Below are 14,129 nucleotides of genomic sequence, written 5' to 3'. Positions count from 1 at the left end.
TGATCTCAAGTTAAACAGCAAGTTTACTAAGTCTTTTAGGTCAGTCTGTCAAGATCTCCCACCGAAAACAACTGGCCTGTTTGGGAAATAATGCTTAATATTAATTTTTTTTTCTTTTTTGGCTATTTCATGGCATATGGAGTTCCTGGGCTAGGGCTCAGATCCGAGCCACAGTTATGACTATGCCACAGTTGTGGCAACGCTGGTTCCTCAACCTACTGTGCAGGGCCAGGGATTGAAACTATATCCCAGTGCTGCAGATACCACTGATTGATCCCATCATGCCACAGCAGAAACACCAGTGTTTAATTAAAAGGTCCCAAACCTAACTGGTTTAACAACATCTGTTTTGCATTAAACTAGAAATTAATTCTCAATGTTGTTTATTGACCAGAGTTGCCTTAAAGGGGGAAAAAAGCATAAACTTAATACAGGCAAACCAGAAAATATATCCATCTGGATTTTTGGTGGTATCATTCTCTACAGACTTTTAGGATTCATCAAAAGATCTTTGAGGAGTTCCCTTGCGGCACAGCAAGTTAAGAATCCCATGTTGTCACTGCAGTGGCTTGGGTTGCTGCCATGGCACGGCTTCAGTCTCTGGCCCAGGAACTTCCACATGCCGTAGGTGTGGCCAAAAAAAAGATCTTTGACTATTTAGTATCCAAAATAAGCCAGTCATTATAAAGTGGATGCTGAGAGATTTGTCTTCAATTTAATTTTCTTGCATCAAATATAGTTTGAAATGAGGGCCTGAGTCTTAAGAGTCTCTGGATTATAGTGAGGGCTATAGTAAAGATTACAGTAAAGGCATTTCAGTGATGGTATTTAACTTCATAAACCAAACATGATTTTTAAAAAATATAAATACACAGATGACCCAGCTATCTATAGGTATTTTAATTGTTAAATGCTACATATACAATCATCAATAACATATAAAAAGCAACACACATAAAAAAGGCATTTGAACAATTGTTTTTTCCCACAACAGTTAGAACTCAATATTCTTCTGTTCTCTTGAAAGAAGCTCGAAGTCTGATGTTTCATAGTTGGCACTGACTTTAACAGTTCACAGTGATCACAGCTACTTTACGGAAGTGGATTCTTGCTGAGCCCAAAAGACAGAATAAGTTATTTTAAGAAGTATAATTTTCAGGAGTTCCTGCTGTTGCACAATGGGATCGGCAGCATCTTGGGAGCCCTGGGACGCAGGTTTGATCCCTGGCCGGTAAAGTGGATTAAAGATCTGGTGTTGCCGCAGCTGTGGCTTAGGGTGCAACTGCACCTGGGATCTGATCCCTGGCCCAGGAACTCCACATGCCATGGGGCAGCCAAAAGAAAAAGAGTGTAATTTTCAAAAGGGCTTGTTGCTTTAAAAAGTTTAAGCTGTCTTTAAAATGTAGGCAGTTGTCTAAAGCTGTACAAATAATCCCATGAATTCCTAACAATTTGTTTCATATATATATATGAAAAATAGCTTCATAGGCTATTTAGTGTTTCCCAGTATCACAGAACACTCATCCAACCTACATTTGGGAAACAAAATCAAGACACCCTATCCAACAGAGCATTCTGAACTCAATTAAGTCAGTAAAATGAGAGACTGCTCTAGCCAAATAGACTAGAGATGTTACGAAAGTCCCTGTAACACTGGAAAAGAGGGAAAAATTTGTACTCGGTAAGGTACTTGCATTCTGAGAGTACTAAAAAAATGAACGATAATGATGAAGACACACCCTCTCTGAAATTTGGAAGTGGGTTGTGTACAAGGAGGAGTTAACAGCAGGAGGGGCAGCTAAAGTCTGAAGACCTGACAACATCATACAGCTAAAAAGCAGCAGAAGACTAGCACCAAAGGTTGCCTCCTAATTCAGGGTTATTTTTGTTAGATCTCACTTTCACTCATAAATGTAGCATTTCCTGCTTGCTGCTACTTCTGATAAACTTTTGTTCTTCAAAACCGAGTTTCTTGCTGCTACTTCTGATAAACTTTTGTTCTTCAAAACCGAGTTTCACATAAAACCTGATTTCATCACTTTTTCTGATAATGTCCTCTGTCTGATCCAGGACTGTATTATTGTTACATAAGATATTGACATTAGGGCAACCTGGGTGAAGGTGTATGAGAAAACTTTACAATTTTCTACAGAAAACTTACAAATTTTATGTAAGTCTAAAATTGTTCCAAAGTAGAAATTTTTAACTATATATATGTATATATAAATAAAATCAAGGGGAAAAGTTCTGTAGTTCACACAGGCACTGCTAGACAATGTTGTGATTGCAAAATTCTAGAATGTTACATACAGTGTTGATGAAAAAGAAGAAAGCAAATACAGTGCCTCCCAACTTACCCTCTAAATCCAGATACAAGGATGATTAGTGTTTCATTAGAGAAGAACCACACTGCCTACCTCGCTCTGAATCAGAACGATCTGAAGAAATAGTTGATCCAATGCTGTCCATTCGTATTCGTTCCATCTCCTGAGGACCCTGCAGCTGTTCCAGACGCCGCTTTAAAAATCTCTGTTCTCGTTCCAAGTTCTCTAGCTGGTGCTGGCTCTTCCTTTCAGCTTCTTCAAGTTTCTAATATGAAAAAGCAATATTTAGGTTTGTGTGTAGTCCAGTACAAACAATAACATTGATTTCTACCTAATATTTCAAAAGATTTCTTCTTTGACAAATCATGAATAACTATATAAATACATGTATATATATGTAAACAAACATAAATAGGTATTCTTAAACATCAAAAATAGTTCTTTCTTTACTGTGTGTGTGTATGTAACGAATGCTACTAGAACAGTATGGAATTTTCGAAGTCTGTCAAGTTATCTCCACAAAAGAGAGAGACTTGCTCTGCAGTATAGTTCGATGGAAAAATACTGAGGGACACAGCCAAATGAAGTCATCTCCACCAGAGGGCACAACTGCCTTACTTCAGGGTATCAGTAGAGTAATTGTTATTTTCCTAGTATTCCCAGCTCTTCAAATGGCCATGCTGTCACAACAATTTAATCAGGTTATGTTGCTCCCATCAGATTAGATGATAAATTTTCGTAAAATTTCTCTTGAGGTCAGTTGTTAAAGGAGGACATTGTGAGCTGGCAGATACATATGAATAGGAATCACTGCTAAAGAAACCAGGACTGGAGTTCCCGTGGTGGCGCAGTGGTTAACGAATCCGACTAGGAACCATGAGGTTGCGGGTTCGGTCCCTGCCCTTGCTCAGTGGGTTAACGATCCGGCGTTGCCGTGAGCTGTGGTGTAGGTTGCAGACGCGGCTCGGATCCCGCGTTGCTGTGGCTCTGGCGTAGGCTGGTGGCTACAGCTCCGATTTGACCCCTAGCCTGGGAACCTCCATATGCCGCGGGAGCGGCCCAAAGAAATAGCAAAAAAAAAAAAAAAAAAAAGAAACCAGGACTGACAGAATCATGTGAAACTATGATGGTAAAAATTCTCACCTTAATGTGTGCTTTGGCTTTGTTGAGCAAACCAAGTGTTGTGTGCCTGGTGCAATCTGGTCCTAGTGGAATCAAAACTTTTAAGCGTTCTAAACACAGGCGAAGGTGAGCTCGTCTAAGAAAGACAAAACAGTCAAATAAGCACAGCTTGAACACTCCAGTAAAAAACATTCTAAAACCTATTTTAAGACAAATAATAATCTGTACATTATTCAATCTATAACCATGTTACACCCCTAATTCTTCAGTTTCAACAAAGTATCTACATGCAAGTACAGGTGTACCTACTGGTTTTCAATCTCTATTGTACTCTGCACACATCGGTCACTTCAGATTATTATCCCCAATAGTAATCTCTGTCAGAGGTGATTTAATTTTAACCTGCCCCATAAGCTGTCTCAACTGGATTAAAGTAGAAGTACTACTGGGACAACTGTATTTGATTTTTTTTTCTTTATTCATTTTTAAAATGATTTTTATTTTTTTCATTATAGTTGGTTTACAGTGTTATGTCAATTTCTACTATATTTGATTCTGAAGGTCTAAAACCACAGACTAGAGTAATGTTCTCAGCTTCAGTATCCCAAAATGCTCACAAATTTCCATTTCCTCCCTTGCACCTTTCATTTTCTCTCTCTCTCTTTCACACACGCACACACACACACACACACACACGCCCCTCTCTGCAATTACAGCCATCTTACAGTGCCTATGTTATTATGTTAGGATGAACCATATAAAATATTCAACCATTTCTCACTTATAAAAATGGCAACTTCATATGCTACAATGCAAGAGAGACAGCAAAATTCTTTGACCAGTGAGGAATAGGGTTAGGCAAAATATACAGCCCTGAGATTAATTCCAGCCATTGAAACAGCAACCCATAAAACAGTTCCCCAGTTCCTAATATCTAAGTGTACCACTTATCATTAGCTTTTCATTTTCCTCTCTCTTTCTCTCACTACTCACCTCCAATTTCCTAGACATGGAAAAAGCCAGGTGACAAAGTTCTTCATTAAATGGCATAGCATTCTTTAATGCACCCATTAAGTTAGAGAAATTTCTCTAGGAATGTTCCAGAGCATGGATTTACATTCCCTGTACCCTAAAGGAACTATGATTACCATGATAAGCATTCTGGGTACATACTTTCACCCTGAAACAATACTAGTTCACATATTTGGTCCTATGCTTCAAAAACTATAACATAATTTAGCAGTTAATAGTATATCTGAAAAGAAAACCCACAAATGTGTTAATGGATGAGCCCTACTCCTTAATAGTAACTGTCTCAACTGCCCCAGGCACAAACACATTCTCCATTTTCTCCTCAGAGAGGGCCAAAATGGTTTTACTAGCTCACCCACCAAACTATGTGTTTTCTGTCTTAATACACAAGAAATAATGTAAAGAGAAATTCTCAAATGCTGGCAATTTCAAAGAGGGATGGGAGAAAGCAGCCAATTATGTCAGTGACAAGCAAAGACAATTAAGGTTAGTGAAGTCAGAGGTCTGGCTGATGAATTGCCAAGATTTCTTCCCAGACCCAATAGCCCAACTATAGTTAAAGGCCCATTAGCATTTCCATTCCAAATCTCTTTATTCAATAACTCAAATCTAGTAATTGGCTCCAGGCTGAAACCTGACATACCTGATGTAGATATAGAAAAAAATTTTAATTTTCCCTAAATTAAGGGTTTATCAATGGATTCCCTTTAAGGAGAGAGATTTAACAATTTCAGAGTCATGCTCCTCCCCGGCTGTGCTACCCCAAATCATAGGATTTTTAGCAGAATTTCCATTTTTAACTGGAAAATCTCCAGGTGAGGACTCTCATGGTCACAGAGTGCTCTTGCTGAGCAGACTGAAACTAAGCAAAAAATCCACAGTAAAGGATACCTTTAAACTCTTCATTAGGATTATTACAGCATATGCCTAACAAATGAACTCATATGATATGACTGGAGGGTAGAGAGAGACTGGTGGTTCTCTTGCAATAATTAGAGGCTCCCAAGGGGGCTCTGAATTCAGTCATCTAAAAAAGTTAACAAAGCAACTCAAAGAAGTGTTTTGCCATAGGAATAACCTGTCAATTTTGTTTAAATTATTTAACCCCAGAAATTCAATGCATATTTAGGAAACATCTTTTAGTTCAGAAACTTCAGAATGACTCCTTAGTATAGTTTCATATAAAGAAAAAAATGGGTGGATTGATTTTCTGTTTTGTGAGATCTAAGTTAAGGTCATATTAAAATCTGGGCAGAAATCAATTAATATTAAAATGTCTGATTTTTCTTTTTAAAAAAATATTCAGTTGTATATTTACTACATGACTTTTGTATACTCAGCAGTGTTCCAGATATTTGAGTGAGAGAAGCAAAAAAAAAGAAATGTAAATTTCAAGAATTTATAATCTAGACTACAGAACAAAACATATTGTTTTATTTCATTTGGTTCACAATGAAGTAAGTCATATAGATATCAAGGGCAACAGAATCTGAATAAAAGGAGAGATTGTAATTGGAGAAGGTAGCCTTATAAAAGATGCTAAACCTTGACTTTGAGGGATACTAAATTTGTTTGTGAAAAAGCAAGGATCTTCAAAGTAATTAGAAGAGTAAAGGATACATGTCCAGGAAGGGCATTACAGGATCATATGGTGGTTCTATTTCTAGTTAATTATGGAACCTCCATACTGTTCTCCATAGTGGCTGTGCCAATTTACATTCCCACCAACAGCATAGGAGGGTTCCACTATTGAACATTCTTTCAGTCAACTAATTTTAAATGCGCTCCAAGATACAGTTTATACCAAGAAAACATACCCTGAGCTAGCATGTCCCACAAAGGCCAGTTTTTAAAATATAGCCCTCCAAAATAGAAAACAGTAAGAAGGATGAGTGGTGAATGATGTCCTCTACTCTTCTGTGGGGGCAGGTGTATGTGTAGGAGCCAAATGTCATTTCTAGGTGTTTCTATTGTGGCTCAGTGGGTTAAGAATCCCACTCGTATCAGTGAGGATGTGGGTTTGATCCCTGGCCTCGCTCAGTCAGTTAAGGACCCAGCATTGCTGTAAGCTGCGGTGTAGGTCACAGATGCAGCTCAGATCTTGCACTGCTGTGGCTGTGGGCATAGGCCAACAGCTGCAGCTCTGATTCAACACCTAGCCTGGGAACTTCCATATGCCACAGGTATGGCCCTTAAAAAAAAAAAAAGAACAACAAATATCATTTCCTCCAGTTTTTGTACTTGTAACTGAATCAGGCATTTGGAGAAATAACAACAAAGGGTTAAAGCAAGTTGAAAGACAGCAGCTGACCAAGGCGGAGCCACACTTTTGTATAGGTACCATCTAAATACTACACACAGTTTTCTACATGTGCTTATATGCCACTTTTAGGTAAATGTGATGGATTCCCTGTGACTGTAAACTGGAAAGTTCAATAAGAAAATTCATGCTCCTCCACGTGTAAGTTTTTTCTCCCCAGCAAATTATAAAACAAGCTGTATGGCAAAATTCTTAAAATGGTGCTGTGCTGCTCTCCACCCTTAACCCCCAGTCTCCCTGCTGGTAACCAGATTGCAAGCTTAACCACCAATGACCTAGAAAGGCATATCTTTTGATGCCATCTGGTCCTTTTTTTTCTTGCCTTCATTCTCATGTGACTGGTGGTTCAGGAGCGTCCTGTATGGAGTTGCCAAATCATGAACTGTAAGACATGGGGGGGAAGAATAGAGGACAATAGGCAGAGAAGGAAAAAAGCTTCATTTGACTTGAAAACCTTTATGTACTGAGAAAAAATTTGCAAGTATCATAAGATGATGTTTTTCAAATCTTCAAAGAGTGTAAGAACTGACATAAAGAACAAAGATTCAGGAAAGGCATGGTCCTACATCTTTAGTCAAAGTAGGGTAAGAAGGTTGGGGAAAGTTAATTTAAGGCTGCTGTTCTGAACCTTCTAATGAATACTAGACTAACAATCAAAAGGAAAAAGCTCTGACATTGTAAAATTTACATGATTAGACCTGATGGAAAAAATTTAGCACCCTGGTTAGCATTTACTTAATTTTCACAACATATGGACAGATCAATAAAAACTATACAACTAAAATCTTTCCTAATTTAGCAGGAGTAGGCTTAGACATTGCAGCAGGAGGTGCCCTGTGAGGAAACTGGAGTCTCCTTGCAGAGGGAGAGGGAGCAAGAGAATGGAGAAATACCAGAGTACTTTTATTTTCAAAGACACTTTGAGGTCTGTTTTAAAATGAGATTTAAAAGCAGGTTTTACCCAGGGGAAGAGGTTTTTACCCAGTGACTAACCCTGTTAGAGAGAAGGTCCTATCAAAATTACCCACACCTTCAAAAAGGGCAAGCCCCTCCTGGGACAAGGAACAATTAGAGTCTGTTTGGCTTTTATTTTGGTAGATTGGGATCATTTTTCTCTGAAGGAACCAGTGCTGCTTTTGATTTCAAACCACGTAAACTCTATTGCCAAACCAAAGTATCACAGAACATGAGGGGAAATGATTTTGCTATAAAATGCCCTCTGCCAGTAGCTGTGATATTTTAAAGCACAGGTATATCAACCATAAGAAGCGCACGGTATTGAGGGAGGAGAAGGGAAAAAAAACTGCAAGTATCATGCGATGATGTTTTTCAAGTTGTCCCTTGAAACTTTAATCTCTCTGCCCAACAACAATAAGAAATTTAATGCTTGCCCAGCCTCACAAACCATCCATTGGCTGATGCCCTTGGAGGCACAGTCTTTCGCTGGAACTTGCTTGTCTCTCATTCCTCCACTACAGGAGACCAAGACTGTGCCAAGTAACTAAATAAAAATGGAAAACAAGTCAAGTGATAGGGACAGTGCTTGTATTTTCCTCTCTGATGAATGTTACGCAATGGGCTGCGAGTCCTCCCTTGAGCCACATTCTTCAAAGCTGTAGTGGCTTGTGGCCAGGTTTCCCAACTCCCTACACAACGCTCTTGCACATGACAGCAGCTAGCTACTTATCCTATACATTTTCTATTCCAACATTTCTCTAAAATGCAACAAGTTGAGAATTTTCTGAAAATCTCCAAAGTTACCAAAAAAACCCCTGCCTGCCTCCTTATGAAAAATGACATTAAAAATGAATCCAGATATCAAGCACATTTATGCTACTCATGAATCGTATTTACAAAAACAAATATGATCTCATATTTTGCTGCTCAGTTTACTGTTTGTAAAATAAGCTTAAGATAAGCTATCCATAAACTGGCATCTGATAATTATATGTTTCACTTACAACTTATATATTTATACTTCACAAAAAATAAAACTATTAACTCCTAGTGAGCAACTTGGTAAGGGGCAATTCCCTAGCACTGGAACTGACGTGGTATCATGGGGCTTAATGACAACAAAATAAAAACTGAAGATGATAGCTAGAGCTCGCTTCTGACTTAAAAAAAAAAAAAAAACCTGCTTTCATTAATATTCCTCTTAATTCAACTGGTATCTTGTAAAATAACCAGACAGGAATATCAACAAGTGTTATAATGAAATTGTAAATTATATAAGCTATGTAATATTATAGTAATACATTCTACAGTCACCTTGTCCACCTTGGCATTAAAAGGCTCATATATATACAAAATAAGATATAAAATCAGAGTTCCCATCATGGCGCAGAGAAAACGAATCCGACTGGGAACCATGAGGTTGTGAGTTCAATCCCTGGCCTTGCTCAGTGGGTTAAGGATCCAGCGTTGCCATGAGCTGTGATGTAGGTCACAGATGCGGCTCGGATCTGGTGTTGCTGTGGCTGTGGCATAGGCTGCCAGCTGTCGCTCCAATTAGATGCCTAGGCACTGAAATAGATGCTGTAGTTTTTTAAAGGATGTCAGAAGTAATCTTTGCAGATGCTGTAATTTGACCTTCTGCCTATCAAACTTTCCAGCCTCAATTTCCATTATCCATACCCTTTTGCAAACCTCTTCCACAAACCAAAGGCTTGTATTTGCCATTCTATACCTAGAATACCCTTTTTTTTCCACCGTCCACCTAGTGGGCATCTAACTCATTTGTCAGCCCCATGGCCAAACTACTATTTCTTCAATGAGACTTTCTGTGCCACACTCCTTCCACAGATAATTGTAATTTGATTTTCTAATTACACTAATTACACTACATTTTAATTATTTTCTAGATAAGACTGAATCCATATCATTTCAGTTCTTCCAATACCAAACAGAATGACTGGCACACAGTGGGAAGAAGGGATGTAACAATTTCTAGTGGATACTTCTGGGACTCTCTAACTCACCAAAGTTGAGGTAATAATACAGGGGCCTCCAAACAGTATAAGCAGATGCCAGGCTAACACTCACAAGAGATCTGCTTATAGACACCAGAACTCTATATACTGAGTTTTTCTATATGCAGCTGAGGTCACCACCAAAGATGGCTACATGTAGAGTAACTGGCGATCCCCAACTTAACTCTTGATTAGAGTGGGCATCTCTTTTAATAGTGAAGCAGAGGGTTAAGAATTACAATAGAAGAGTTCCTGTTGTGGCTCAGCGGTAACAAACCCGACTAGTAACCATGAGAACCCGGGTTTGATCCCTGGCCTCCATCAGTGGGTTAAGGATCTGGTGTGGCCATGAGCTGTGGTGTAGGTCACAGACACGGCTCAGATCTGGTGTTGCTGTGGCTGTGACGTAGGCCGGTGGCTATAGCTCCAATTCAACCCCTAGCCTGGGAACTTGTATATGCTGTGGGTGCCACTCTAAAAAAAAAAAAAATCACAACAGAGTGACTTATTTAAATATTTACTGTGATGGAGGGCTAGGACACTATCAAATAAAATTCACAGATAATTTTTTTAAAATCCAATTTTTTGGTCACCAATGTCAACTTTCTGACCTTAGAGACAGATTTCCTATCAGGTAGAAAATCTAACTGATTTAAGTTTGGCCTCCATTCCAGCTGTGGTTCAAGAAATGGTGATAGTCAAGTATAATGACAGGAAGGTAATTACTAAGGAGAAAATAGAAAAAAGAATTGCTCAGAAAACACAGATATGAGAGGGGAAAGTCTAAAAAGAAATACTTCAAAATGCAAGGGAGAAAAAAAATTAAATGAACAATGGGTTCTTTTGTTTGGTTTTGTTTTTTTGGTTTTTTGGTTTTTTAGGGCCGTACCCATGGCATATGGAAGTTCCCAGGCTAGGGGCTGAATTGGAGCTGCAGCTGCTGGCCTACACCACAGCCACAGCAATGAAGGATCTGAGCCATGTCTGCCACCTAAACTGCAACTCACGACAACTCTGGATCCTTAACCCACTGAGCAGGGCCAGGAATTGAACCTGCATCCTATTGATAGTGGTTGGGTTCGTAACCACTGAGCCACAACGGAACTCCAAATGAACAGTGTTTATCTCATCTGATAACATAAGAAACTCATGTCTGCATAGTTTAACAAGATCCCAGGTCTCCTGATCACTTGAAGCCCATAGTATAGAATTTATAGTATAGTATAAATTTTTTTATTGTCCTGCATTCAAATCTAAGGAAGACTTGATCTTTGACAGCCTCATTTGAAAAAAAATAATTAAACTCTAGTTCCAGAGGCATAATGTGCTTTTACTGAAACTCCCATAAGGAATCCAGTCTCCAAAGTGATTTAACAGAAATTGCTCACTTGATGTCCACTCTGTGCTGAACTTAGTTAGCTTCCATGCATACATCCCCTTCCCTCTCTTATCTGTTTATGAGGATTGGTTTAAAAAAAGAAAAAGAAAAAAAAAAAAACTTGATCACTCGTTCACCATATTTCTTCTTTGGTCACACAAGAACTTTCTGTATTCCAAGTTTCAAAGTCTGGGAAATAGGGCTACATCACTGGTGAAAACAGTGGCAATTTGTTCTAAATACAAAATAGCTTATTTTCCTTTGGCAATTCTCCAGGAATTGGGTGGAGGGAAAGGATTCTCCTCTCTGGAGCAATCAGGCTCTGAACGTGGCCTATTGTCAAAACTTAGCTGTGGGTGGGAGAGAAAATTTTTTTTAAATTATTTATCTTTTACATCAATTTGGAAAATGATGAAAGATTTTTACATTATTAACAGTTTTTCTACTCTTCAGTCTTTTGTTGGTGTTCATCCCTATTCTGGCAGCCCCCAATGGCTGATTAAATGGTACCAAGGGGCTGAGACGTGTTGCTGTCCAAAAGAAAAAGCATTCTCTCACAGGGACGGGGAAGGCAATCTGCAATCACAACAGTAGCTACTTGTTAATTTTCTATTTGAAACACAGTGATGTCAATAGCATTGTACCCTGCCAGCCACCATGGGGTAAAGTACATTTTAAAATCAAAACAAACTTCCTACATGCTAGCAAGTCAGATTTGAGATACAGTGATAACATTCTGTAAGACACTGCTTTAGTTTTGTGTACAAAATGCACACAAGCATTAGTCTACTATTATATAAAAGTTTAAGTCTAACTCTCACAGCCCCATTCCTACCCACAGCTCAGTACAACCATTTTATTATATCAAATCACAGTCCAGGACGGAAGAAGGAAATGAAGAAATAGCATTACTGATCTCTAATAAAATGGCTATCCTACTACTCAGCACCAACAGCACAATCCAAAAATGCTTTGTAATGTAAATGTTCATTTAGAAGCATAAAATGAAAATAACCTAATACCTTTTTAAAAATGGCCCCATTATTAAGATTTGATTAGTATAATAGTTTATTTTAAGGCGGTGTATTCACTTAGGAGGAAAGACATCTTTTATTAAATGGAACAGAAACACTCTGGCCTAAGAATTGATGCATCGCTGGAAAATGAATATTCACAATTTGTACTGAATATAAGCAACCTGAAATAGAGAGCTAAATGATTAAAAGTGGTGACCATGCTTACAGTCTGGCATCGCTGGACATCTGCCAATTCAGTCAAGCCAGCCAGGGATTATTTTTAAAGTCCCATTTTAGCAAAATTTCCCCAAATCAAAACGTAGGTTTTTTGGTTTTGTTTTTGTTTTGGGGAGGTAAAATCTGGGGCAGGAAAAAGGGTAACAAAGAGCAATTGTTGGCCTGTGTGTAATTAAATAAATTAATCCTGAGGTATTTGTAGGGCATTTGGAACCCCTGGAAAAATAAGATCCACAGAATTTTAAACATGCCATAATCCCGACAATGACAGAGAATTAATGTTCTTATTTCAAAGTTACTTAACTCTTCCAGTCCTTCTCTTTCATTATACTGTCTCATTTTTTTCTGACCACAAAGGGCCCAACTGAAGAGTAGTTTTTGAGAGTTACTTTTCGAGGCAGCATGGCATAACACCTGGCACCAATCCTGAGCATGCTCTCCTCTGATAAAGCAGATTTTTCTTTTTTTTCAGTGTTGTATTAGGGCACTGACGGATGAGCATTTCTAGGCAGGTAGAAAGTGAGCATGCCTTAAGAACTATTTTACTTTTAAAAAGCCTTCTGAAAAGGAAAGGTATTCAAAGGATTAACAATTACAATAGTTTCCTAAAAGGCAAACTTTTATCAGTAAAAGACTGGGTTCAAATTAAGACTTGTTTGTGGCTTGTTTCTATTTATATTTGTCTAAATCTTAGTTTAATTCTCCTCTGGAAAAGCCCAGAAAAAAAATTAAATGAGAGAAGAATCAGAGATCTTATATTTATTTTGTATGATTCCAGACTCAGCTCAGTAACATTACAGTTTTCTGTTCAAGAAGGACTGCTATGAAAGGGCCTTACACTTTGATTCCAAGAGAACAGCTTAAAAAAAAAAAATCTATATTGTTCTGGGGATTTGAAAAGAAGGAAAAGCTAGGCTGAGGGAACATATTCCATTTTGTTACTGTTGCCAATCAAAACCCTGGCTGTTCATCAGGGGAGGCTGTGTGTTCTCTAGCCCAAGTATATTCCAACAATAAGAACATAAAAACTGTTACTTCAACCAAAGAAGGTAGTAGAGTTTGGAGGATAAGTTTGCCCAACTTGGCTACAGTTCCTTTCATATATTAGAAACCTTACAGAATGAAAGTCTTAAAACATCTTTTAGAATCACCAACATCTCTAATCTCAGGGGACAAAAGATACATGAAGGATCCTTTGGAGTAAAGGAAAATAAGACCCCAAATTCATTCAGTATTCTTCTAAACACACCAATATTTTCTGAATATTGCAAGCCAACAAGTAACATGTTTCTTTCCTCATCTGACCCAATACATGCAGTGGTAAACTCTTAACTGCTTTCAAAGGAGTTCTAAGAGCCTAGTATCACCAAATTGCTCTTTAGGAAAAGCCTCCTCCATTTCAAAAATAGCAGTCTTGCAAAGTCGTTCAGCTTTATCTAAATTGTGTTATGTTTACAAATGTTTTAACTGTGAAAATGGAATTTCCAATTGAAAAAGAACCTTATTTAGAAGAGACTGAATTTTTTTTACAGCCATGCCAAATACAAGCTGTTCTGTAAAGGAATAATTGTGAACCAGGCTGGAATAAAGTGAAGCAAGACAGAAAAACCATACAGACATTACAACTCTAGATGTCTAGAGTAATGCAGTAACCAATGATTCAAATGCCAAAGAGTAAGTTTTTGTCAATGAGACCAATAGGATCAGGGACGGCTGTACTTCATGACA

General features: G+C 38.2%; 1 protein-coding gene across 4 annotated transcripts in view; it reads right to left on the bottom strand.

The window, feature by feature from the left end:
* The window catches only part of MXI1 (MAX interactor 1, dimerization protein), a 78,989-nt gene that overhangs the window by 2,730 nt on the left and 62,130 nt on the right, over positions 1-14,129 (bottom strand). For all 4 annotated transcript variants that reach the window (XM_003133181.7, XM_084994270.1, XM_021073198.2 and 1 more), the window contains 2 exons: positions 3,468-3,582; positions 2,418-2,589 (listed from right to left, as the gene is read on the bottom strand). In XM_003133181.7, coding sequence (XP_003133229.5) covers positions 2,418-2,589; positions 3,468-3,582 — 287 coding nt within the window. The remainder of the gene's footprint in view (positions 1-2,417; positions 2,590-3,467; positions 3,583-14,129) is intronic.

Source organism: Sus scrofa, chromosome 14, assembly GCF_054392235.1.
Source record: "Sus scrofa isolate SSC_HxYL_T2T_F1_AM1 chromosome 14, Sscrofa_HxYL_maternal_Yorkshire_Landrace_v2.0, whole genome shotgun sequence".
Classification (NCBI taxonomy): Eukaryota; Metazoa; Chordata; class Mammalia; order Artiodactyla; family Suidae; genus Sus; species Sus scrofa.
Note: the sequence above shows the minus strand (reverse complement) of the source record. Positions and strands in the feature narration are given on the sequence as shown.